Source organism: Carettochelys insculpta, chromosome 6, assembly GCF_033958435.1.
Source record: "Carettochelys insculpta isolate YL-2023 chromosome 6, ASM3395843v1, whole genome shotgun sequence".
NCBI lineage: Eukaryota > Metazoa > Chordata > Testudines > Carettochelyidae > Carettochelys > Carettochelys insculpta.
This window is the reverse complement of record NC_134142.1, coordinates 111,209,912-111,236,944: the sequence shown is the minus strand read 5'-3', so window position 1 is coordinate 111,236,944 and position 27,033 is coordinate 111,209,912. Positions and strand designations below refer to the sequence as shown.

At 42.2% G+C, this 27,033-nt stretch overlaps 1 protein-coding gene across 1 annotated transcript in view; it reads left to right on the top strand.

Annotated features, from left to right (window-relative positions):
* The window catches only part of BRSK2 (BR serine/threonine kinase 2), a 472,158-nt gene that overhangs the window by 229,769 nt on the left and 215,356 nt on the right, over positions 1 to 27,033 (top strand). Inside the window, exon 2 of the mRNA XM_074995992.1 lies at positions 6,076 to 6,170. Within this exon, the coding sequence (XP_074852093.1) occupies positions 6,076 to 6,170 (95 nt within the window). The remainder of the gene's footprint in view (positions 1 to 6,075; positions 6,171 to 27,033) is intronic.

The window sequence follows — 27,033 nt, the reverse complement described above, 5'->3', positions numbered from 1 at the left end:
ACAAGAGTAGATATTAAGAAACAAGCAAAAATGTATGCAGAGTACTTTAGTTACCAACAACAGTAATAGTGTACACCGTAAACGAATATTGTTTTGCTGTATTTATTTGCATTTACTTTCACTATAGTGTACTTGTGCAAAATGTAACTAAAATTTACTTATGGTTAAAATACCAGTTATTTGAGAGTTCCCAATGATAGAACACAGAGTTTACTGTATAGATCAGAAAGGAACATTGTTCTTTGAGTGCCAGTCCTTATGCATATTTCATATTCGTACACATGTGTGCCATCTGCCTGAGTCTGGATATTCTTAGTAAGCAGTATCTATTGGCCCACACATGTGCAGTGACCCACCAGAGCAAGGACATAAGAGGCAAGGCAGTCTATTGCTTCAGTTACTTCTTACTGCTTCCTGAGTCAAAATCCTCTATGTCCATATAGAGATATCTCCAGCTTCTTTCTGATCTGCCTGTAAATATACATTATAAACAGATATATTATTTAACATAGCTACAGTTGTGGTATAGTAGTTTATAGTTAGTTTAGCTTCATTTCTCCCTTTTTAGGGAGTCCCTCTCCACAGACTTGGACTCTGTCCAGAGTCTCAGGGCTCAAGAATTAGATCTCATGTCCTCATTCCTTCTCTGTGAGTGACAAGCGCCAGCATTGCCTTTCTTGTCTCTTTGAAGATGTATCTCAGCAAAGTGCAGCATTTGCCACTCATTTCCCCCACAGACATGCACAGCTGGTGAGCTTTATTTTGAGTAAACACTTTCTGGAGAAGGCCACGAGACCTTATTCTGATTTGAGCCAGAATCACCTCCACTGCGTAGCAACCTCAACCAAAGAACAACGCCCCTCCAGCCTTGAGCTTAGGAGCAGAACCCAGAGCTGCTAAAACCAAGGGATCATTATCCAGGGCTTCATACAAGAGTAAGGGGCATTCTCATAAATATGAGGACTGATCCCTCTCTAGCTGTTCTCCTAAAAGAGAGACTCTCTCCCTGAACTCATTCTGGTCAGGTGATCCTTTGCGGGCAGATTCTAGGAGCTCAGGATCATGTGAGACACCTGGGTGGGAGTGTAAAGCATGAAATCAAAAGGATCATTTTGGTTCCAGCTCCTAAACGTGAAGACTGTCATCCACTGGGTCCATATAAGAGTGATAGGCCTGTCTTTCACAGCGTGAGTCCACCCTTCTCTGCAGACCACGAGTAGCAGATACACAACTTAGTCCTGTGCAAGATATTCACTCAATAGGGAGTACCTCAGTGGGATCTCTTTGCATCCTAAATGAACAGGAAACTTCCCCTGTGCTGCTCCAAAGCAGCTGTGAGCCACCATTCCTAGAGTGATGCTCTCCAGTCATCGTACACAGACCAACTCAGATACGGCTTTCCTCCCATCTGTCTGCTATCACAGGGCTAAAGAAGTATCCATTACAACCTGGTCAGGCTCATTCTCAAAACACTGGACTTGTACAGAAAGTTCTGATTTCCAGACTTTTGAGAAAATCAGACCATCTTCCTTTAAGGATCCATTCCTGGAACTTCTAATTTAGGAGAATGGCAAAATCAGACACCCTAATCCAGGGGTTGGCAACCAAAATAGCAAGAAAAGCCATTTTTTTTTCAAATTTGGTAAAAGCTCAGTAATTCAAGACCCACAATACATGTGAAGGGCCTTAATAAATAACATCAAACTATAATTTTTGCAACCCTTATTTAAGAATAGTGCACACAATCATTTGTAATGTGATTCATATTTAGTGCAAGACATTTACAAACTTTTTATGTATTCAGTTTCCTCACGCTTTACATGTGTGTTTGTACCACTGTCTTGCTGACTTTCACTCCCGAACCCATTTTAATTATGCCAATTTTACTTCATGTTTAATTTCAGTGTTCTTTCTTAAAATGTGTGTTGCCCTTCACAGCAGAAATGTCACATACTTTCTTTTCCTTTTCAAAATCAAGGCTTTATTAGCAACCCAATCAAAACACAGACACAGTATCATATCCCACAACGCACTGCACATATTAAAGGAGGAGTTATTCAACATTTTGAGATCACATATTGTTTGCTGTTTAGATGAGTTCATTATTGGGCTTTTAGATGTTCACCATTTATTGAAAATAATCAGGAGGACTTTCTTTTACTTTGCAATTATAGCGTCAGGATCCACAAAGAAGTCCTTGAAGAGCTGTATGTGGCTGCAGAGTCACAGATTGAAGACCCATGCCCTAATCCATTCCAGACCCACGTCATCTCACTGTGTGATTTTTGAATAGGCATCAGAACTAGAAAAATTGTGAAGAAAAGATTCCACTTGGAAGTGCTACCTAGCTTTGGTTCCATTGCTTTGATTGGACTGCGACTCCTTTGCATCTTGATTTGTGCATATGTTTAAATTGAAACCTTGCAATATAGGGCACTAACAATTCATTTCAGAACCTTAGGGGAGGACACTGCTGCTTCAGGCTAATCTTTTGTCACTTTAACTTTCCTCTCCCAGGCAGTGTTCTGCATGGTCCAACAATGCAGTATGTGCCTTGGCACTATTAGGACTGCTGGGGATCCAGCTACAAAAGATACAACTGGAAGTTAAGCCAGCATATTTTAGCATAGGAGGAGCATTAAGGATGATGCATATAGTTGGGCACTTTTTCTTCAAAAGCCATCGGCGGCTCTGCCTCCCAAAGGGAGGCAAAGGGAAGGTGATAGACACAGAGTAAATCTGTGTATAGCCACAGCTGAACAGTGCAAAGGAGTCACTGTCCAGTCTAAGGAATGGAGCCAAAGAGGAGCAGCAGCGGTAGGATTGCAGCTGCTGTGACAAGTGAATGTGGTGCCAGCAATACTTCTAATTGATTGAGAAGACTGAATTTAGTTGTGTGAGTGTGGTCTGGCCTGTCATCCCAGCATGCTAGCACAGCTAAATGCTGGGAATTGCCCAAGGCAGCAGGCAGGCTGCTGTTGTACCTAATTTCAAGTGGGTTTGTCATTGCCCAGCTCTTCGGTCCTATGACTCATTTTTGTTACCTCTGAAAAATACAGCTGCTTTGTTCAGTGTCTGCACTTGTCCAGCTGAATTTTGAACATTGAGTTGAGTGAGGTGTGAAGAGAAAGCTCCAAAAAACTTGAGAGCACATAAGAAGGAAGGGACCAGAAAGAGAGGTGGGATTCATTTTCTGGACGTAATTAAGGGTATTTTCTCCATAACCTCTGTTTCACAGTTCACAGCTTATAATTTACCATGATGTAAAAGGTAGGCATACATCTGAGGACAAACCTTTAGAAACAGAGAGGTAGCTGTGTTAGTCTGTATCTTAAAACAACAAAGCAGGCGTGTAGCACTTTAAAGACTAACAATATAATTTATTAGGTAATAAGCTTTCGTGGGGCAGACCCACTTCTTCAGATCTGGAGATGGTGGTGTACTGGAAATAGTGCTGAAAGTGAATTGGCCTGACAATTATATAACAGAGATACAAACAAAAAAAGTGAAATGAAAACTGACAAATCAGGTACATAGGACAGAAGGGGGCCAATGTGGGGAGGTGTGGAGAGAATATTACTTACTGCAAGAGCCTATTAAGTTAAGTGACCTGCCTGAGATCACTACAAATATCAAAGATGGGAAACTAATGTGTAAAGTAATTGCTATCTTTACTGAGGCCAAGGAGCAAAGTATCAAATTTGAGCATAAACTCCAATTCAGATGTTTCCCTTTGTAATCTGGTGTTAACAATCTCTTTGTTGTCAGACACATATTCTCAGGTTTTTAACAGTATGGCCCACTCCACTGAAATGCTGACTGACAGGTTTATGTGTATTCAGATTCCTAATGTCTGCTTTGTGTCCATTCATTCTTTGAAGTGATTGTCCAGTCTATTCACTATACATAGCAGAGGGGAGTTAGTGGTAAAAATCCCATTCATTCCATTGGGGGCCAGATCTTTCTGAGACATAGGCTAATATGGGTTCATCTGGAAGTGTGCTGTTACCCTGAATACTTACTGTGTGAAGAGGCCCTGTGGGTTTCCATGTTCATTGTCTCTAAAGGCTGAAAAGCCACTATATTTAGCATATAAGTAGAAAAGATGGATTTTTCCTCCTAACTGTAAACCTAGTCTTGTGTCTGAGAATTAAGCAGGATTCTTTCCATCTCACTCACCATCAGCAATAATAAAGGCTTTACAAGCCAAACTACCTCTGATTGGACATATCTCACTGATTTTAATTTAATAGACTATTCTGTTATGATGCTCAAGAAATATTGTTGAGCATACTCCCCTGCAGCTGTTGTTTCTGCAGTGCTGATAGAAGTAAAAAGCAGTAAAAACTTATTTGAGTCCTTAAGGCACGCAGATATGACTGAATACACGCAGGAAGTAGATCTGTTGAGCAAGAAGTTATTGTTTTTATGCTGCTACCATTCACAACAGAACTATACTTTATGGAAGAAAAGTTGGGAAGTAAAGGATCAAATGCTAGTCTGACACTAGTGTAAACTGAGGGATTTCGTAGGAGTCACTCCTTATTTACATCACTGTAAATGAGAAGAATTTGACCTATAGTCAAATAGCTACACCTATTGCTACTTCTAGTACCAGATACTGGTTATTTTAGTTTAGTTTAGTTTAGTTTATTTAGGTTTGTCTCTGTCCCAAGTGTGGTGTTATTTAGATAAATGGTGGGAAAGTAATTCCCTCATTCTGTTGTGTGTATGCCAGTATAACTGCCCTGAAAAACATGTCCAATCAGGCAACCATTGTTGGGTTGCAAAGCTGCATCAGAATATGTTGATGCTTTTGCTTTCTATGATGACATGGCATCACAAAGTCCATTTTGTCCAACAGTAGAGACTGCCAATGACTGTGGCAGCACTGGAAAAAGTTGGAAGTGATCTTATGCCAGGTCTGCACTATGGAGTTTTGCCAGCACAGCTACATTAATCAGTGGCATGAAGTGATATGACCCCAATCCATAGAGCTGTGTTGACAAAAACTCACTCTTTTTATACAGTTATATGAGCAAAACTGCTCTTGAGCCCATATAACTCATTTCTCTTACTGAGGGCTAGAATGCGCAATACTGGTAACAGCTGAGATTTACTAGTATAAGCTACATCTGCATCAGAAGTGCTTTGACAAGATTGTATACGGATATAGCTATACTCTCAAAGCATGCCTAGGGCTTGTCTACACTTTGCTGGAGATTGACACTTCGGAGAGCAATCTGCAAGTGGTCAATTTATCTGGTCTTAACAGGGATATATAAATCAACCACTTATTGACTTCCCGACCCTGTGGAGTACTAGCATAAGTGTGGGAGAGCAACAGGATAGTTTCTCCCATTGACATTCCACTGTGGGGATACTGCAGAACTTCGGCTTAAAGTATGTTGACTCCAGCTATCCTATTCACATAGCTGGAGGTGCGTGTATTTAGTTGACTTTCTCTCTAAGGCTAGGTCTACATTGCCTCCAACTTCGAAAGGGGCATGGTAATCAGGGTGATGGGAAATTACTAATGAAATGCTGCGGTGAATATGCAGCTCTTCATTAGGCTACTTTTCCTCAAAGTGTCAAATTTCGAAATGCCGGCAAGTGTGTAGCCGTGGGCACTTCGAATTGCCTGCGCTACTTTGAAATGCCTTTACTCCCCAGGATTTTGAGGAGTAAAGGTGCTTTGAAGTAGCGTGGGCACTTCAAAGTGCCCATGGCTACATGCATTCTGGCACTTTTAAGTATGACAGTTCAAACTTGCCACAGGGGAGAATTAGCCTGATGATGTGCTGCATATTCACCTCAGCACTTCATTAGTAATCTCCCATCGCCCTGAGGGTAGGTCTGCTCCTAGTGTAGATGTGGGTTAATGCCTAATCTTGCAGGATCTTGTGCAGTTTGTTCAGTAATCACAGGGTTCTTCTTCTGGTAGGAAGAAGGACTAATAGAAAAACCTTTGCATATAAATACCCAAACTGCCATATAAGATGCTAAGAGCAAAAGAGCTTAAGAGAAGATGTCTGTAACCTTCTCTCTCTCTTTGTTTCTCTGTTTCTCCTACAGGACTTGTGAAGTTGGGGGTTCACTGTGTAACATGTCAAAAGGTCGCCATAAAAATTGTCAACAGAGAGAAGCTCAGCGAGTCGGTGCTAATGAAGGTAATTTTCTAATGGGAGAGTTGATGGTGGAAAGTAAAGTTCTTGGCTCTGTGGCTTCTGTTCCATGCAAAATTAATACCTTTAATTATGTTTAACAAACATCCCTGTCAGTTCTAGAACTGTGCTATGCATAATAATAATTCAGGGATTGGGGAGGCTGGAATTTAAGAGAAGGCATATGCATATGCTTTAATTAAGAGCAAAATAAACAACTAGCCTCTGTACTGCTACTGCTATGCTATGGCAGAGGCATATGTTAGGGTTCTAAGTTCCACCATCAAAGGACTAACCCAATGAATTGAATTCACAGGAGAACTTACTTAATGCATTGCACTCATGATAATAGCTGGTTCCTTATATTAACATCATTAAGCACTCTTGGATGTGAAATAAAACAGCAGGTTTCTTTTCTTTTCATCTGATTTGATAAACAGCAGGGCCAAATTCAGCCTGACATGAGTGAGTGCAACTCCTTTGGAGTCAACAGAACTGCCTTCCTGTAAGCCAGGAATGAATTTGGCCAACGCGTGTGCAGGTTATGGCCATTGTTAAGCATGTACGGCCCATTGTTAAGCATGTAAGCACATTAGTGGAAGACCCATCTTTACATGTTGTTAGTGTGGGAATTACATTGTATGTGTGTTTATGTATAGCAGTTATTTTCCAGTACTGATAGGTACAACAACCTCGCTAGAAGTAGAGGGAAAACTGGGCATTGAAGGAACACACTGATAATTTTAGGTCCAAAGTTCATGTTTAGAAACAAATAAAGGTAGTTGTGGAAAGGTTAGCATAACTGCACCTGATTGGACAAATTTTCAGCCTTTGATTTTTGGAATTTAAGTTATATATTTCCCTCAACCATCCACAGCATTGGGAACTCAAATGGCCATGTGCTTGCTAGTCCACAAAATCCAGGAACTGAAACAGATGGGAAGCAAAATTAGAACTTAAAAGGGCAACTGCACAGTATAGTTTCATTGTCTAAGAGGAGAAACATGGAAAAGTGAAAACACCTGTATACATGACAAACGTTAAACAAGACCTTTAATAATACCATTAATTAATAACATAGGTAAGGAATTTATTTAACATGAGTTTTATATTAACTGTGAGGCCCTTTTAATGTGTATCAGGAGGAGCAAAGATACTTATCTCCCCAATATTTGATGGGAAGGAACAAAGCAGAACTTCTAGAATTGCAAAGTTATCCCTTTACTTTGAGCCAATTCACTGTGGTGTTAGTACAATTAGGGTGTAAAACTGGAATAACACATTGGAGCAACAGTACCTTGTTTCCAGGAATTAGTGTTGGAGGCTGCCAAATTCTCTGTTTGATTCTGCGAAATTCTTTTCTGAAAGACACAATGTGTCATGACTTCCTGTCGAACCTTTCACATCACTGCCCACAGAGCTTTCTTTTACTAGTGTTCTCACACTCCATAGGCTGTGGCAGCATATCAATGTGGACTGGGTAGCTCAGATATTACATAAATGTAGTGACAAAATGTCTTTTCAGGACTTGTGTCTTACAGAGGTGAGGCTTCGATTCTCTTCAGTTGGAGTGGACTGTCCTATGAGCTATTTTACTCCTCCTTTCTACAGGGAACGAATTGAGGAGAGAGGAATTCAGTCATTCTCAATCCATAATACGGCATCTCACTGTAGCCTCTGACAGCCAGCTGGCTGAGAGGCTACAGAGTGGAGCTGGCAATCCTACCCTGCAGATGCTACCTTTGGCTTCTCAGTCTGCCAGGGGGCCATTCACCTCAGTCAATGAATCCAGATGTTGCAGGTCCACAGGCATTCTCCCAATGCAGGCCTCAGATCCATGAAACCTGCTTTAATCTACCTTGGTCATGGATTTCACAAACATTTCCACCTGCAGTATTAAGTATGCAGAAGTGTGGCCATTTACCCTAGCATAAGGAAGAAGTATGCCTTCCAAATCTAAAATAAGCACAAGTGGCTCACATAGCAAGCTGCTCCTTCCTGCAGAGAGCCTCTATTGGCGTCCTGTCTGTATCTGATTCTTAGAGCCTCTTACTCTCTCCAGTATTTTTTCAGCTACAGCTTATTTTGTTTGTTTGTTCTGTATATTCAGGGAACTGTCCCTCCTTTCTACAGCTGTTCCTCATCTGAGCTTTGTAGAATTGAGAGGCATTTGGTAAAGTGCTTTCTAATCATAACATAATACTATCAATATTTCTGGAGAGAATAATTCAGAATTGAAGCAGCTGGTCTCAATTAACAGAACTGCCGCTGTGGAGATGACACACGAGCAAGCATGGTGCGGCATGAAGCTGCAGTAAATGTACAATATGAGCATGCATTGCCCCATCAAAGGGATTGGGTTGTAGATAGACTGCTAAGCAGACGGTTAAGGGTTGTCTGTAGAGTGTGCACATGGTGTTCTTATACTTTCATGTTATGCATAAATCCGATAGCTATTCTCCTTGCACAGGTCCACCTCTGTCATATTTGGAACATTGCTTTTAGGTTGAAGCAACAACAACGTATGTCTTAGACCAGGTGTGCGCAAAGTGGGAAGCATGCCCCCCCCAGAGAGGGCATGAAATGTTGTAAGGGGGGTGCAGCATGGTCAGCTTCCTTTCCCCACCCTAACACTACAGCTTCTGCTACCTCCCCAGCCTTCTGCTTTCTTCCGCACAGGTTTTGTCACTGTACCCCTAAGGGGATGCTCCCCACACCACCTCTGGGTCTATCAGAATGTGCAGAGATCCTGAGACAAGTGGAAGGGCAGCCACCAAGTTGCTGGATTGATAAGTTACCCTCCTGGGGTCCTCCCCCCGAGCACCTCTCCCCCTTCAGAGCACCCCTTGGAGCCTCCCAGCACCCGCTTCCTGAGCATCTCAGCCCTTTCCTGAGCTTCCACCCGCATTCTTTCCTGTGGTCCGTCCACAGGTTGGGGTGGGGGTCTTGCTAATTGCAGGGCCAAAAAGGGAAGCCTGGTGTAAAAGTTTGGTCACCCCTGTCTTAGACCAGTACAAAAGATGAAGATCCTGACTTTGATTTCACTCCACTTTTGCACTGGTACAAATGACTTGGGAAGTTTGAAGATTTGAGCTAGATCATCCATCTTGGTGGCACCCATTGATTTTTGGACACAGTGGACCAGACTCTCCTCTCACTTACACTTGTGCAAATTAGTAGCAACTCATCTGTGTGGGAGCACGAGCACCTGGTGGCCGGGCCTCACTCGCAAGGCAGAATGACCATACACTCCATCTTGGAATGCTATCATACAGCGGCGGGAAGGTCTGAAGTCAGGCCAGGAGAAAGAAATCAGAAAGTTGACAAGTAGTTGGAGAGTCCCCAAAGAGAACATCCTGACAAGCAGATAGTAAGCCCCCAAAGAGAACAGCTGGGGCTAGTAGCTGGAAGCCCCCCCAAAGAGAACATCTTGGTTGTACAACATCAGAGGGTCTCAGGGGAGGTTCAGAAAAAGACCAAGGACAGAGGAAATCTTGTAACATGTTCTAACAGGCCGGGAGGATAGAAAGCCCAAATTAGGTAACAAACGCTTTAATTGGCCAGGTATCGAACCCCCAAGTAAGAAACAGTATAAAAGGTGATTTAGCAGGAATAAGGGGTGGGCTCCTGGACACAAGGCGGAGGCTAGCGACTTCCAGTCCAGACAGCAGACCCCGGCCTGATCACCCGGACGTCACCACCACGAAAGGTCCCAACCAAGCCGTATCTCTGACTTGAAGGGCCGCTGTAACGTAGTTATTGGTGAGATGTGGGAGCATTGGATGTTATTGGTAAGTCACATGTAATTATATATAGTTATATGTAACCTAGTATTTAGCTTATGCCAAATAAATAACTCTCTCTCTCTATATATATATAACAAGTGTTAAGTAATTGTAGTTACGAATAAATGAATAAATCACTATTGGTAAATACCACTAGCTGGTCTAGCTGGGTCTGTATAGAGAATTATTGGGACTTAGAACAGCCACAGGGCATTGTGGTGTTCACAATCGGAGTGTTATTGTTCCTGGTACTCATAATACTGTGGAAACCTAGGTTTTAAAGTGAATACACTGAATCACATATTGCTGCTACACTATATCAGGCTGCTATAAAGGTGGGGTGGTTGGTCCTGGGCCACCCAACTCCCCCCGCTGTATCACACCCCACGTGCACCCACGGGACCCGGAGTAGGTCGGCACATCGTCAATCTGAAGTCAATAGTGTTATGACAGTTTACTCGAGATGGGGACCTGGCTCATTAACTCAATGGACTTACTTCTTATCCGTAAGCAAGAGGAGAACTTGGTCCAGGGAATCCAGTGTCTATAAATCAGAAGCCACTACTGACCATACAAATTTGAAACCTGTGGTTTTGATATTCAGTGCCCACTAGGGTATTAAGCCACACAACCCTCATTGAAATTAACCATCTAGTCAGTTTTGAACATCTCAGCCTGTCTATTGCATGTTAAAATTATATCCTCTAGAGCTGGGATAGTCCATGAGCTGCTAATTCACAGCCCTCTAAACACTATGGGGAGATAATGCGTGTGGCAACCTATCACTTTAAATATCCACAAGACCTTGTGAGCTCCATTCTGGAGCAGTCCATGTGCTACTGCAGATTGAAAGTTGTGCACAAGTATAATTTAAATTTTCAAGAGGAAGTTTTTCATTAATTATAAATGAAAATGGTAGTTGTGCTATTTAATATAATATTAAATTGAGTATCATGTATGCTATCCATGTATGCTACCACAGAACACATGGGTCCCTGAATAAATCCATCAAGGGATACTAGTATTATTATAGAGAATTGACCTTAAAGCTAATTGGCTAAATTTCAGCTTTAAGCTACTGCCATAGGCTGGTGAATGCATCCTGTGAGCAGCGTTATCCTGAAGGTGAGCTGAACCTTTATATATCCTGCTAGAGAAACAGATGTGTAACAGACATATAGGAAAGATTCACCGGACATGTTTTTCATTTATGTTACAGCCTCTTTTCATTATCCTGACAATGGAAAACTAGGCTATAGGAGCAGGAAATTGGGCACAACTTGCTGCTACACTGGTGTGAAGTGGTCTTAGTGCACCATATGACTGGTATTTATGCAGGGGTAATCAAACTTAAAAGCAAATCATATTTCTTGTTCAATAATCATTATCTTGAATTGTAGCTCAAAGCACCAATACTAAGCCATAGGCACTGGGATTGGATTTCCACATTTGGAGCCATGTTAGTCTATAGCTTCACAAATAACAAGCAGTCCTGTGGCACCTTAGAGACTAATACATTTATTTTGTCAAAGCCACTTCACCAATGACAATATTACTCATTCATGCAAGGGGACTATCAGAACAGGAAGTAAGGTATACATCCCGCTTACGATAACTTTCCAAATTGCATAGGTAGGTGCCCTTTGGAGCTAAAACAGTGGTGATCAACCCCTGTGTGTTGGGGCATTGTGTGGGTACCACAGGGAATCCTCTCTCTGATATGGTATTTGGAAAGTTCCTGAAAGTTACCTGAAATACAGTCAGAATATGTGTTGCTGCTTTTTTTAAATGTATTTTTTGATGATCTGTTGTGTAAAGAGCTTTTCCTGGAAAGGCTGCAGTTGTTGCACTGAATGGGAAAGAGAAAGCTGATTAGTTACCTAGACACACAGGAATCCTGAGAGACAGAGGTTGGGCACAGACTTCACAACCGAGATTATTGACCTGCACTTGCCTTTCTTTGTGTACATGTCCTTTATTTAGTTAAAATATAACCTTGTGTGTTGGCTTTTAAAGGAGGCTGGTATCTCAAGGGCAGTTGGTGGAATGGACCCTCTTCATCATTTTTGCTGCAAAATGTAAGGTCACACATCTAGGAACAAAGCTTGTAGCCGTGCTTAAAGGATGGGGGTATCTATCCTGGGTAGCAGTGACTCTCTGAAAAAAGACTTGGGGGCCATGGTGGATAATCAGCTGACCTTAAGCTTCCAGTGTGATGCTGTGAACAAAAGGACTAGTGAAATCCCCGGATGTGTAAAGCAGGGAAACTCAAGTAGTTGTAGAGAAGTTATATTACCTCTGTATTTGGTACTGCTCCCACTGCTACTGGTATATTATGTCCAGTGCTAGGGTCCACAGTTCAACAAGGATTTTGAAAAAATTGGAGCGGTTTTAGAGACGAGCAAGCAGAATGACTAATGGATTGGAAAACATGCTTTATATTGAATCACTTTATGACTTCAATCCGTTTGGATTATCAAAGAGAAAGTTAAGTGGTGATTTGATGACAGCATGTAAGTCCCTACATGCGAAACAGAAATTTGCTAGTTGATAGCTCTGTGATGTAGAAGACAAATATACAAGAAGATTCAATGGTTGGAAGTTGAAGGTAGACAAATTCAGACTAGACATAACGCTTAATCTTTTTACCATTGAAAACAATTAGCCATTTGATCAATTTGCCAAGGATTGTGGTGGCAAATTTTAAATCAGGATGGAACACTTTTTTTGTCTGGAAGATATGCTCCACTTCCATCACAAGTATTGACTTGCGGCAACAATAAATTCACCAAAGTTCTATGGCCTGTTTTATGGGTAAGCTCAGACTAGATAATCGCAATGGCCCTTTCTAACCTTAAAATTTATGTATCTATGAATTTGTAGTCACATGCACAAAAATGTGTAAAACTAGCCACACTTGCCTTAAATAAGTGATGTAGTGTAAACTAAGAACGATAAAGACCTTCTACCTGAAACAACCTTCCGTTCCTACCCCAATGGTAAACCTCCCTCCAGAAAAAGACTGAATAAATAGATTGCCCTTGAAACATGCCTACAGGGTCTTGTTAGACCAAGGTGGGGAAGGGAATTCCCAGAACCCATAGTTTTCTTTTAGAATACCCAGCTTCTGGACATGTTAATTTCTGGACTGTTGGCTTGACTGTATGAGTGGACTGCTATGACTAAGTTAGGATCTGATTCAAAGCTGTGAAAATACAAAGAAGCATTTGACCTCAAAGGTACACAGAAAGAGAACCTGTTTTATGATGCTTATAACGAGGAGGCGATAAGGGACATTTTGTGTGGGTTTAAGACAAGTGTGTCTCATTGACAGACCCAACCAAAACCTGCAGCAGGATTCAGGAAGAAGGTTATCTCTTTCACTCTCTGTTTTAGCACATGTATGAAATCCTGTGGGACAGTGTAGACATGTCCTTAGTGCCTATCAGGACCAAATTCAGCCCCAGTGTGAGAAGGTCAATATGCAGCAAAGTCACATCCTCTTTACCAGGGCTGAATTAAACCCAGCGGAGCAGGTTTCAAATAGACTCACCATAAGCATAATTTTGCTCCAGTTGCAGTCAACTGGAGTTTTACCAAAACTCTGAGGTGGCTTCAAGCATTCTCTCCGGGGCTTGGCAGAGTGGTTCCTGATCACATGCTTCAGGTGTAACTGAGCACCACATCTGGAGTGGGAAGGAATTTTCTCACAGATAAGATTGGCAGTGACTTTAGAGTTTTTTCATGCTCCTCTGCAGTGTGTGGATATGAGTCACTTCCTGGAATATATTTGGATATATAGCTCATTAAATCATTTCCCTGCCATTAAAGGTCTTTAAGCACTGGTGCATCTCAATCCCTCCTATTGTCTGACTGTGGCTCATAATGCTCTTGTCTCCTGTGGGATGCAATGCTTTGGTCTCATTTTGGTTGTTGTAGTGTGCAGGTGCTGGGCAGCATTGGTTGGCTGTGACACACAGATGAGATGATCTGGTAGTCCCTTCTGGACTTAAACTCTGTGTCCGTATGGCAGCAATAGGAATAAAGCTAGGCCACATCTGAAAGTCTCACCCACTAGGAACAGATGATCAGAGAACCAGAAAATCATTTTATTTCCCCAATGTACTGTGTGTAATGAATCTAGTACACTGGGACACAGGAGACCCAGGATATTTGTGTTAAAAATAATAAATAAGAGGGATATTTCCTTGTATTTAAAAAAAGCCTCAAGGAAAAAGATATTTTTTAAAAAACATGAACATGTCAGAATTCCACATTAGGAAAAACTTCATTGTGCTTGTATTGGTTACTATTCTCATGAGTAAGGCTGTGTCTACACTACCACCCTCCTTCGAAGGAAGGATGGTAATTAGGGTTTTGGGAGTTTACTAATGAACTGCTGCACTGCATACGTAGCACTTCATTAAGCAAATTCCCCCCTGCGGCAACCTTGAAGTTTTAAACTTCAAAGTACTGGCTCACGTCTAGCCACGGCTCACCCACCGGTACTTCGAAGTTTAAAACTTTGAAGTTGCCGCGGGGGGGAATTTGCTTAATGAAGCGCTGCGTATGCACCGCAGCACTTCATTAGTAATCTCCCAACACTGTAATTCGAAGGAGGGTGGTAGTGTAGACAACCCCTATGTGTAGTTGGGTTGGCTGTATGATAAGTATGCCTGGTGGTCAGGGTCGGCTATTCTAGTCTCTCTTTCAGATCAGTGTGTCCTGACTCCCCTCAATGAAGTTTCCTTGTCATTAACCCCCTAGTCCTACCCATCCTAGGAATCCGGAATGGGTCAGGGTTTTGGACCCTCCTGCTCTACTGGGTGCTAGCCCAGGACTTGAAAGTGTGAAACGGTAGGATGGCCTATGTTTGAGCATGACAACTATTTAGTTGTAACAATGAGAAGTCCTGTGGCACCTTACAGACTAACAGGTTTTTTGGACTATAAGCTTTCCTAAGCAACTACCCACTTCGTCAGAAGCATGCCACAGGACTTCTCATCGTTATAATGAAATAGTTGTTACACTCAACCTGAGGTATTGGGTGTGATAGGATGTAACTGAGAGGAAGGAGAACAGGACATGGCCCGAACATAAGCCATCCTACAGTTTCATACTTTCAAGTCCTGGGCTAGCACCAAGTGGAGCAGGAGAGCCCAAGTCCCTATGCCACAGGACTACTCATTGTTTTTGCAGATACAGACTAACATTGCTACCCCTCTGATATTTAGCTATAGTCTTTTTCAGTGTTCCCTGTAAGATGAGCACTTGGGTGGCTACCCAGGACAGATTCAGATGCTGTCCAGATGATCAGCAGAACACCCACAGTTACCCACAGAGGGCAGCAAGTATTTCTACTGGTGGTGAACATCTGTGCATTCCTGGGTGCACATAATATTTATTCTGCCTCTAGAAGGAAGAAATAGACAGAACACTGGGCCTCTGCTTCAAACCCCACAGTAGAGTGCGGTGCAAGAATATTTTTTTAATCTTGCTCTCACCCTAGCCCTCAGTTCCATCCCCACATGGTTCCTCATTGATTCTTACACTTTTATCCCACACTTGCCTGCAAAAACCTTAGACCATGTAGATCCTGCAAGAGAGACAGGTTCCTTCATGCCACGAAAAAAGAAGTGATTAATATCATAGAATCATAAAATCACAGAGCTGGAAGGAACCTCAAGAGGTCATCAAGTCAGCCACCTACCCCAAGCAGGATCAACCCCAGCTAAGTCTTCTGAGCCATAACTATGTTAATCCAGGACTTAAAAACCTTCATGGATGGAGATTTCACCACCTGCCTAGGTAACGCATTCCAGTGCTTCACCGCCTTCCTGGTGAAGTAGTTTTTCCTAATATCCAGCTTACTCCTCTCCTTCTGTAACTTCAGACCATTACCCGTTGTCCTGCTGTCTGTCACCACTGAGAACAGTTTCTCTGCATGCTTTTTAGTGCACCCCTTCAGGAAGTTGAAGGTTGCTATTAAATCACCCCTCAGTCTTCTCTTCTGCAAACTAAATAAGCCCAAATCCTCCAGCCCCTTAATCATTTTCGTTGCCCTCCACTGAATCTGCTCTAGCACATCAACATCCTTTCTATACTGGGGGGCCCAAAACTGGAGGCAATACTCCAGATGTGGCCTTACCAGTGCTGTATAGTGGGGAACAACAACCTTTCTAGATCTGCTTGAAATGCACCTCCTAATGCATCCTAATATGCCATTGGTATTCTTGGCTACAAGGGCACACTGTTTACTCATATCTAGCCTTTCATCCACTATAATGCCTAGGTCACTTTCTGCTGTCCTGCTGCTTAGCCAGTCGGTTCCCATCCTATAACATTGCTTGGGATTCTTCCACCCAAGTGCAGGACTCAACACTTCTCCTGGTTGAACCGCACCAGATTTCTTTTGGCCCAATCCTCCAATTTATCCATGCCACTCTGGATCCTATCTCTCCCTCTAGCTTGGTGTCATCTGCAAACTTGCTGAGGGTGCAATCCAGTCCCTCATCCAGGTCATTAATAAAGATGTTGAACAACAACAGCCCCAGAACCGAGCCCTGGGGCACTCCACTTGAAACCGACAAATATAAGGAGAGACAAAAATGATAAAGATAAATAAATAATTCAGACATAATATTGACAGCTAAAAGAATAAAATCAATCTTGCTAAAATGATGTAACATATTTTATCTCCTGTTAAAATAGGCATCAAGTCTTTCTATCCCTAACTTAAAATATTAAACCTATTATTTTTTTAAAAAAAGGAAGAACTTGCTTTACCTTGCTAAAATCTATTTATGACAAACTGCTGTCATGTGTATATCAAGAGGAAAGTCAGAACCGACTGCACCACAATTTTGTTTAAATAGAGAAGCTTATTTTTAATGATTGTAAAAAGTAAGTTTGTTTAAAAAATCTCTGGATTTTGATAAGACATTTAAGCACTATTTTTAGAACTTTGAAACATATTATTCAAGTTGTTTCTATGTCAGGATTATTACTGCTTTTTTAAAAATGTTTAACAGAAAAAAATGCTCACGGCACTAGGTTTTTGATAGAAATACAGGTTGAACCTTTCTAGTCTCACATTCGCTTATCCAACAACATCCATAATCCATCATAAATTAATTAGCTGGATGACCATATACCATGGGTGTGGCCAAGTTTCCCATGATCCCATACAATTTGTTTCCAGACACCAGTCCTGGCTCTCAGTGTTTTGTGCTATTTATTTAGCTGTAATTTACCCCTAAAGGTCTTCTAAGAGCCCAGAAAGCAGTGGAAGTATAGGCAATGCTGCTAGACAATATTGACCTACTGTGGTTAGGAAAATTCTCTTGTTTGAAACCTCAGGTTTTGAGGGTGCCAGACTAGAGAGATTCAACCTGTACATTTTAAAAAGAGGCTCAAACTAAGTGAATAATAATGAAGTCAACATAAACCACATTTTGGTTTCCCACAAATTACTGCAGTCTGGTTTTTAAAATTTTTTTAACAAGCCAATCCCTCCCACAACAAAGTAAATTTTACTTGTTCCCACTATTATGGCAGTTGGTCCTGCACCGCTGAAGGGCTCTATCCCAGAGTCTCAGGGCTGATGGAGATGCCCCTTACAGTATTCTCCCTACCTCTTGGACAATGCCTAAAAAAAAGCAGGGGAGCCGAGACTCACAACCATATCTCCCTAAGAAGGGCTTCTTCTCCTTCAGTTGCAGGGTAGTGTGCCTCCAGGAAATGGCATTTCTTCTCCTCCTTGCCTGCACTACTGGGCTGGAGCTCTCTTTCTACAGCTCCTTTCTCCAGGAACATGTTCCATTGTGCCTGAGGCACAGAGCTTTTCTGTCCCAACGTTGCCCCAGCCATTTCCCTGCCTCCACTGTAGCATGGGGTATGGCAACACCATCACAATGAGGTTGTTGTGTTGCTGAAGAAAGAGAGCCACCCAAAGACTTCTGGTTAAATAGGAAATTAAATAAAATTCTTCCCAAAACACACAAACTCTCACATATTTATGGATGCAGTCTCTTGCATGTTGTTGAGTGTGCACACATACTCTAACACACTCAAACTTGAGCTCACATTTAAACAGGTCACGTCTTGCTGATTGCCAAGTGCACTTGTGTGCATACACATGATCACACACGAACACTCTTTCTGGTTTATCTTTAACTTAGAGAATTACAATTTGCTTGTCTTCTTTTACCTCTGTAGGAGAATGGATTAGAAGCGTGTGTGTGCCTGTGTGTGTGTTTGACAGCACGTAGGTGGTGAACAAATTCTAAGCATGATTGACACTCATCAAAGAGCTTAAGTGCACAAACACACATACAGCCCCCCTCTGTGACCCTAGTTTGTATTCCAGTAACAACCCATTTAGCACAGCACAAGTTCATAAGTGGGATTCTGTCTTCCAAGTTCAAAGAAACAAGAAAGCACCTTGGTGTTTGGAAAACTTGGGGAAATAAAAGGATTATTTTCCCTGGTTCCCTCCCACTGCAGGGAGTTTGGGACTAAGGATCTGTTACTGAATGTATAATGGAAACTGTTTTGTTTTAATCTGGAGCTGGCGAGTGGCCCTGAAAGCTCACTCGCTTGTCATCTGTTCGAGCAGTTAAAGAAGTTGGATAATTGTGTTTTCCTGTGGAGAAGAATTGCTCTCCTCCTCCTCTTTTCACCACACCCACAACTCAGCACAGTTTGAATTATTCTTCAGTAGGAGAATTAAACAAGACTCAGGAGCACACGCTGTACCTGCCAGAAGAACAAACCTGTCAACAGTACGTGTTGCCTTTCGCTCTCTAAATTAAGAATGATCAATTGACGCATTTGGGCAAGTTATAGCAATAAGTGGACCTATTTTTTCTCCTGCTTTTAATTCCAAAAATTGACATAACAGCAGTCTGGCTCAACTAGTTATGGCACACACACACACACACATGCACACGCACGCACGCACAAAAATCTACCTCCCACCTACAGACATTACTCAGGGTCTTACAATTACATGTGCTATAAGGCCCTGATCTACAACCTAATGCAGTCAATAGACTTCATTCTTTTCAGTGGGCTTTGGACCAGACCTATAATGTCTTGATAGTCAAACAGAACCTCCCTATATGGCTGGGTCTCAGACTTCAAGGTTCAGACTATTTGTGTGCCTTTGGCTAAGACTGGCTTCCCCTTTTATAACATCTGTATCATCCCATATTCCAAACACCTCGAGCCAGTGAGAGTGGGATAAAAGCCACTCCTTTTTACCCATTCCTTTTGGCTGCCTCCATCATATTCCCACCAAACTTCTCTCTCACCAAACTTCTCCCACCAAACTTCTCTCTCTCTAGGCTTCAGCTTGGTTTCTTTCATCTCTGTGCAGACTGTGAAACAAGTCCAGGACCAATCCTGCTCCATGCCTGGAAACAGTAGATAAAGGAGTACAAAAGACTGGATTCTAGTAGAATCCTGCACTTCACCATCTGCTCAGTACTGATCACCTGGGATAGACATCCTGTGTGACTGTGACCCCTGTCTGCATGCTTGAAATGCTAGTGAGATTTAGAAGAAATGTAGTGGCCATTTGTAACAGCACCAGGGTTTTACATTTCAAAGTGGGAAGGTTCAGAGTATATTCTCCATGGGGCTTAAATTCTCATTGGCTATGTCTACACTAGAGTTTAGACAAAACTGAGGTTTTGTAGACAAAACTCGTGGAGCATCTACACTCAAAATGTGTTTTGTCAACAGAAACTGTCAACAAAAAAGCTGTGTAGATGCTCTGGGGGGGGCCCTTTTGCCAACAAAATGGATCAAAAGATTGCTCCGCTTTTATGTGTAGATGTGATCTGTCAACAGAAGTTTTGTTGGAACATCTCTTCCACCAGTAACTTTTGTAGACAGGTGCTTCTAATGTATCTGCATCTGGAGAGCATTTCCCGAAGCTGGGGGCAGGGAGACCCTGGGGCTTGGGGCCACAGCCCCACAGAGACCACTAGAGCTCTGAGCTTGTGCCTCTCAGATTTGAAAATGTTTACATAGGCTTGGCTCCAGACAGCTCCTTTTTAACATAAGCTCTGATTTGCCCCTGGAACTGCTCTGGGAAGTTCTATGGAGCCCAGACTCTACTGTTTGTCACATCATCACCTTGTTCTCCATTCTTCTGCTCCTATTTCTTGGAAACAAAGTCCAGAATGGATTTCTTGTGCAGTTAGTAAGATGAACATTGTGCTGATGAAAGAATGTCAACTAGGGATGTGCAATTCCTGTTTGGCCTTCCTTTCAGTGCTAGGCCAGAGCAACTCCCCATTTTGCTGAATGTAATTTATGTATCAAAGGCAACTCTTCTCTGCCTTCATGTCTGCTGTGCCTAAAATTGTAATGTCCATGGCATGTTTGTAAGCAGATGCAGGAGCGGGGCAGTGCCTCAGCACACACACTGCAGGAGCAGATTTCAATGGGAAGCAAGAGCAATTCAGCATCAGCACAACAGGTTAATGCAAATTTCTCTTTTACTTCAAAATCATGTGCTGGATTGCAAATGAAATTACTTTTGTTGTCTCAGTTTGTGTTCATCCATATTGCAAAACTCCAAATCCTCATTGGCAGCTTTTTGAGAGGAGAGAACTGGGAGTAGGATAGCATGGGTTGCTTCTTAGAATAATGGTGCATTGATTTTTAAACAGACCTGGATGGACTGAACGCAGCCCCAGGACTGAGTTTTGGAGATCTCTTGACAAAAACATCACAGTATTGGTCCAGGCCCCACAAAGAACTATAATACATCTCTGCTTATCTGATATGAGCCATTGAAGCAAAGACTTTATTTTAGTCTTGTATAAGCTAGAAACCACACCATTTATTTATCTTGGGTATTAGCCAATACCACTAAAACGACTTTTCTGCCTACATGGGTTGCATCTTCACACTGCTAACCAACAAAGCTATGTCAGCAAAGCTTTTAAACATAGCTCGGACCTCAGTCTGTCTTTCCAGCATGTGGCTATAAAGGCTTGGCAAGCATTTGAGAAAAAGCTGGAAGGCCCAACTTCTGATTCAGTTAATAGTTAGGCGCAGAACCATCAAGCTGGAGCTCTATTTAGCCTATTTTCATTTTGCTTTGCTGCTCTTAGAGCTTGCTTATCTGTCTAACAACATATTTTTAGGCTTTTGGGTGCTACTTCCTCTTTCCTTCTGGGAACCACCAAATACTTGGACTGAACATGTTCCCCTGCCTCCTGGCATATTGAAGAAGCTAACTCCATGGCAGAAATGCTATTGATACGTTACTCTGAACTTGAAGCATGCTCACATGCTAGAGGTCAGTTCTTCATTCAGATACTATTGTCCTCAGCTACACTGCATGCTCTGCATTGCAGTGGGGAATAGAACTCCTAAACTTCAGTTCCAAAACCACTGGTCTCACCCTTTTCCACTAAAGGAGAATATTTTTTTAAAAAAGTATTAGAACTAATAGGGCTCAGCTAGTCTCTTTTTTGGATAGTTGCTAGACAGTGACATAACTATAGTCATGTGTGAATTAATTCTACCTTTAGAAGGCAGAGTGTATGTAATCAATGTATATTAAGACACCTTGAATTCTTCACATTTAAAACATGATGGTAATCTGTGCCTCTGCATTGACTATGCACAGGCTCCATGCTGAGAGGTAATAGTAACATCAACATATATCAATGAAGAATCATATGGGTTACATTCACCCTCTGGTCACACAGATCACCAGGAAGATGGAAGGGAGTTTAATCTTAAACTTTGCCACTGGTACCAGTATCTCACTGTGTCATATTTGTTCCCTAGCATCTGCATAGGGTTCCAGTGGGTTACTGGAGATGAAGATTTTCAAAAGTGACCTGAGATCTGAGAATACATTTCAGACACCTTAACGGGGCCTGCTTTTTGCAAGGAGGTTGTTCCACATTTTGGGAAAAATTGGCCCCTTTTGAAAATTTTAAAATAGTCACTTTTGAAAATCAGGGTTGAATGTGCCAAGCTGTACCAAGGTCACCCAGTGGTTTTCTATTGCAATGTTTATGGCTGTTTTCACCTTTCTGATAAGTCAGAACACTTCTAAAATGGCCAAGTGTTAATAAGAGTGACCTGGGTCTCCTCCATCTAGCTCTAGAAGGTGCCACATGCAGGAGCATCTCTTAAAGCACCTAGAGTGCTGAAGTTATGCTTCCCACAGGACTCCAATTCTATGTATTCAGCTAAAAGGCCAGCATGTCAGTCTTGCATTTTTTCCAGATTCTAGCTTTCCCGCTGCTTCCACAGGCAGAAGCGTGCTCCAAGCTCTCCTCTGCATGCTCCCAACAGAGAAGAAAACAGGCCCAACTGCCAAAAAAATACATTAGTCAGCTTCAGCAGTGGCAAAATTAATCAACAGGATAATGGTGCCTAGTTTCATCTGATGCCTGTGGGCCAGGAAAGCTTTTGGCTGTTTACTGTATCTGGGGTGGTTGATTTTTAGCTTTTCTCCCCAGTTCCTCGTGGCTGTCTGTTGCTGTCTGTTGCTTGCTGCTGGACAGACTGCAGTTCTGCGTAACTCGGTAGCCAGGGCAAGCACATCAGAAACGGAAGGGTGACACTCAGATGTGTCACAGGTTACAGCTTCCATAAAAGAATTTGCTTTTGCATCAGGTCCTACAATGATTAGGAGATACCTCAATGGAATCTAGTAGGAGAGAATCACAAAGAATTTTATATCGGGGACTGCTGTCTAGTGTTGATCAGTGAATGGAAATGCAGTGTCTGTTTGTGCAGGGTATGTGTGTGTGTCTAGCATAAATTACTCACTGTTGACGAAGTCGGTGCCCTGTTGCCCATCTCTCAACTATTTTGTGCTAAAGCTACTTTTAAAGTTTCTTTTTCTTCTCAGATTGCCTTCCTAATGCTCTGAAATAAATCCCTTCATTCTAATGTTCTTATCTCTTTTCTTTGATGAATTTTCTCTCTACCCTCCTACTCTCTCAGCTGTCCCTGAATTGCCTTCCTAAATCCCTTCTGTCCTTCATTAACCTCCTGTTGTCCCTCACTGCCCAGGGCTCTGCTTTCAAAGCAGAAGAAAGTGAGAGAGAATGTTTATTACATACTCATTTTATCCACCTCCGTATCATTTAAAGCAGCCCCTTGATTTTTAAATCCAGTGGCTAGCAGTCTTTGCTCATACTGTGGCCTTTCTCTTCAGAAGTGGTCATGCTTGAAAGTTAACAGGAAGGGACATTTGTCAGGGAAGGAAAATCTGCATCTGTACTGCACAGTCCCTGAGTGTAGCATTTCAACTGCTTTCTGTGTGTTTTATGGACACCCACAACACATACAGCCCCTGGGACTGGACCTGATTCACATGCCCAAGTGACCAGTGGCATGCCCTGGAAAGTCTGCAAAAGGGTGAGATATGAAAGCCTGGGTGGCACTGTGGAATCAAGGAGAGAGCCTTGGGTGCCAGGTGTCAGACTGGCAGGGAAGTAGAAGTTCTTCCTGCAGTCAGAGGGAGATACTGATTTTTGACTCTCTCTAGCCGTGTCTACACGAGCCCCAAACTTCCAAATGGCCACGCAAATGGCCATTTCGAAGTTTACTAATGAAGCACTGAAAGGCATATTCAGCGCTTCATTAGCATGCGGGCGGCCGCGGCACTTCGAAATTGACGTGCCTGGCCGCTGCGCGTCTTGTCCCGACGGGGCTCCTTTTCGAAAGGACCCCGCCTACTTCGAAGTCCCCTTATTCCAATGAGCTGATGGGAATAAGGGGACTTCGAAGTAGGCGGGGTCCTTTCGAAAAGGAGCCCCGTCGGGACGAGACGCGCAGCGGCCAGGCGCGTCAATTTCGAAGTGCCGCAGCCGCCCGCATGCTAATGAAGCGCTGAATATGCATTTCAGCGCTTCATTAGTAAACTTCGAAGTGGCCATTTCGAAGTTTGGGGCTAGTGTAGACGTAGCCTCTGAGAGACAGCCTGCAAGTGACCTCGAGTGCTCTGCTTCAAAAGGAACAGAGTGAGTCCCAAGATGCTTTTGGAAGCATGAGAAAGTGAAATCCAGCTGAGACTGGGAGGTGTCCCCTGTACTGTATGCTAAGATCACAGAACCCACTTGTCTAAGGTGGATCACCCACTGTCTTTGGGAGGGAGAATAAAGGGGCTGTACCACCCTTGGGAATCAGGGTGACCCAAGAAGATGAACTGCAAACACAACATACACTAAATGTGATTGTGTAGTAAGAATGATAATGCCTAGCACTTCTTATCCACAGGTACAAAGCAGTTTTCAAAAGGGAGTCATTATCGTTATCTGTGTTTTGCAGGGGGGAATCTGAGGCACAGGGATGGGAAGGAACTCACCCCAGACAATCACTAGTAGATTCAGGAATTGAACTGAGCTCTCATGAGTACCAATGGAGGGGCCAAAATACCAGAATAAGCTTTTTATTGCCACTTGAGTAACTTACTTGTGCTTGTCGCTTGCATAAATGTAGTTATTACAAACTTGTGGTAATGGGTCTTCCCAAGTCTTTCAGCTGGTGTTGAAAATGGCTTAATTGCTAGAATAGAAGGGATGGGCAGTTTCAACATCATTATTGACAGCTGGAACTTATTAGCACCATAAATAATAGGAAATTGGCCCACTGTTGCCTGTTATTGTCAGTAATGATTTCTTCAGAATCTTTAGAGAATGTTCCTTTAAGCACAGTACAGACTGCACCAATGTTCCCTCTAATTTTTCCAGACCTGTGCAGAATAAATTTTGTTATATGCACCAAGGCATATGTATGTGTGCATCACCAGTAGAAACACATGCTGCCGGCTGTGGGAAATCTGCTAATCAGCTGAGTGGCATTTGACTCTCTCCTTGGTGGCTGCCCAAATACTCAGCTTACTGGGATGAGGTCTGCGGTACGGGATAAAATCAATTTAAGATATGCAAATCCAGCTACAAGAATTGAATAGCTGGAGTTGATGTATCTTAAATTGATTTTTGCTGCTGTCCCCATAGGGGGAGGTAAGGACTTCCCTTACTCCTCACCACTGCCAGGAGTACTGGGGTTGACAGTGGCACCCTGATATTTTGATTGAGCATGACTTCACAAGGCACGCTAAATCAAGCCCTAGAAGTTCAACCACCAGCATGTTGCTTTTTCTGGAAGTGTAGACATAAGCAGGGAATCCTCAACTACACATCTTTTCCGGAAGTAGCATCCCAACAGACTTGACAAAATTAAGGCCAGGTCTACATGAGACCTGAAAGTTGATTTCAGATATGGATTTCTAGCTACAGCAATTGTGTAGCGAGAATCGATGTATTGGGAATCATCTTTTGTGACTGTCCTCACTAAGGAAGATCAACAGGAGCGTTTCTCCCATCTACTTCCCTTAGACATAATAGCAAGGACCACGGGGTCAGCTGCTGACCCCAGGTACATTGATTTCATGTGTCTTTACCAGATGCCTGAAATCCAGCTCCAGAAGATCGACCGTGACTGCGTCAATCTTCACAGAAGTGTAGATAAGTCCTAAGATTCAGCCACACTTCCTGTAAAAGATTTGTAAGCCCTTCTGTAAGAAGATCTGTTGTTGACAGATCTGTTTGTGAGTCAGTTCATTTGTGAGTACAGATGCGCCTATAGGTGATAGTTCCTTTGGTTCAGGTTTGAAATTAAAACTTTTAAAATAAAATATATTGATTTTCCCACTGTATTTTTCCAGAGAATTAAATTCCATGTTGAAATTATTCAGTGAAAACTTTTAGTTTTTTTTCTGTGGGAAATTTTGAACTGAAATATACTGAAATCTTTTAAACTTCAGCTTCAAACGTCATTTTGTTTAGGTTTTATGACCCTCCCCCCAAAAAAATCCTATTTATTCATTTTCAGGGTGTTCATCCTAGCCTCTTCTTTCCACTTTTTACTATCTCCCTTTTTTCACTTGGGCAACATCTACACTGCATTCTGCTTTCGGAAGTGGAATGCAAATGAGTGAGACTGAAAATGCAGATGAAGTGTGGATTTACATATCTTACACCTTATTTTCATATCTCATGCAATCGCACTTCTCAAAGAGGCTTTTCTGGAAACAAAAACACCTGTGTAGATGGGATTCCTTCAAAAACAAACCCAGTCTTCAAAAGAACCCTTCTTCCTATTTTGTTTCAGTCTCTTCTGGAAGCACGATTGCACAAGAATATGCATTTGAGGTGCAAGATATGTAAATCTGCACTTCATTTGCATTTTCAATCTCGCTCATTTGCATTCTGCTTCCAACAGCGGAATGCAGTGTAGCCGCAGCCTTGGTAAAGGAAATGGGAATTTAAAAGTTTTGATAAGGTGGGGAAAGCCCATTTTTCACAGCTTTCTTATGTATAATTAAAACTTATTTCTCCCCACTTCTAATTGTCTTCCCACATTTGGACAGACATTCACTGCAGCTACCCATGTGTTCCTAATTTGTGGCTAAATAGGGAACTTCAATTTTCAGAGCTGTCAGTCTTTTTCATAAGCAGCAGAATTTCTCCCACCTATTTAGCAAATAATCCAATGTGGACAAGTTGCTGTCTGAGTCTGGCATAGACTGCTACTTAATATGGTTACATAATGGCCTTAGCAACAATGCGAGAGTGGGATGTTGTATTAACAAGTGCAGATATGATCATATTAGAATGTGTGTGTGAAATTCAGTGATTGGCTTTTGGAAAAGAGGGTGTCTCTTATGTGTAGGTTGAACTGTGTGAGTAGGTGGGTTCATTTTCAGAGACAGCAGGCTTTTAAAGCAAGTGGGCCACATCTTTATGTGTAACTGGTGTAAACTGGTGAAGCTGCTTTGATTTCAGTTGAGCTTTGCCAGGTTATACTAGTTGAGAATTTGAATGTGTGTGGGGGTGAATCATGACTTTATAAATAACAGTGTAGTATTTCCTAATTTCTCTCTTCCTGCGTAAATCTTATATGATTAGTATTCCATTTATTATTCAGAATTTCTTTACTTGGTATTCTGATGTAGGTTAGTACAGGATTATTTAGGCAAAGGGAAAATCCTGTACTGCTTGCTCACTCTATCTACAGTGAATCCTGTAAAGTTA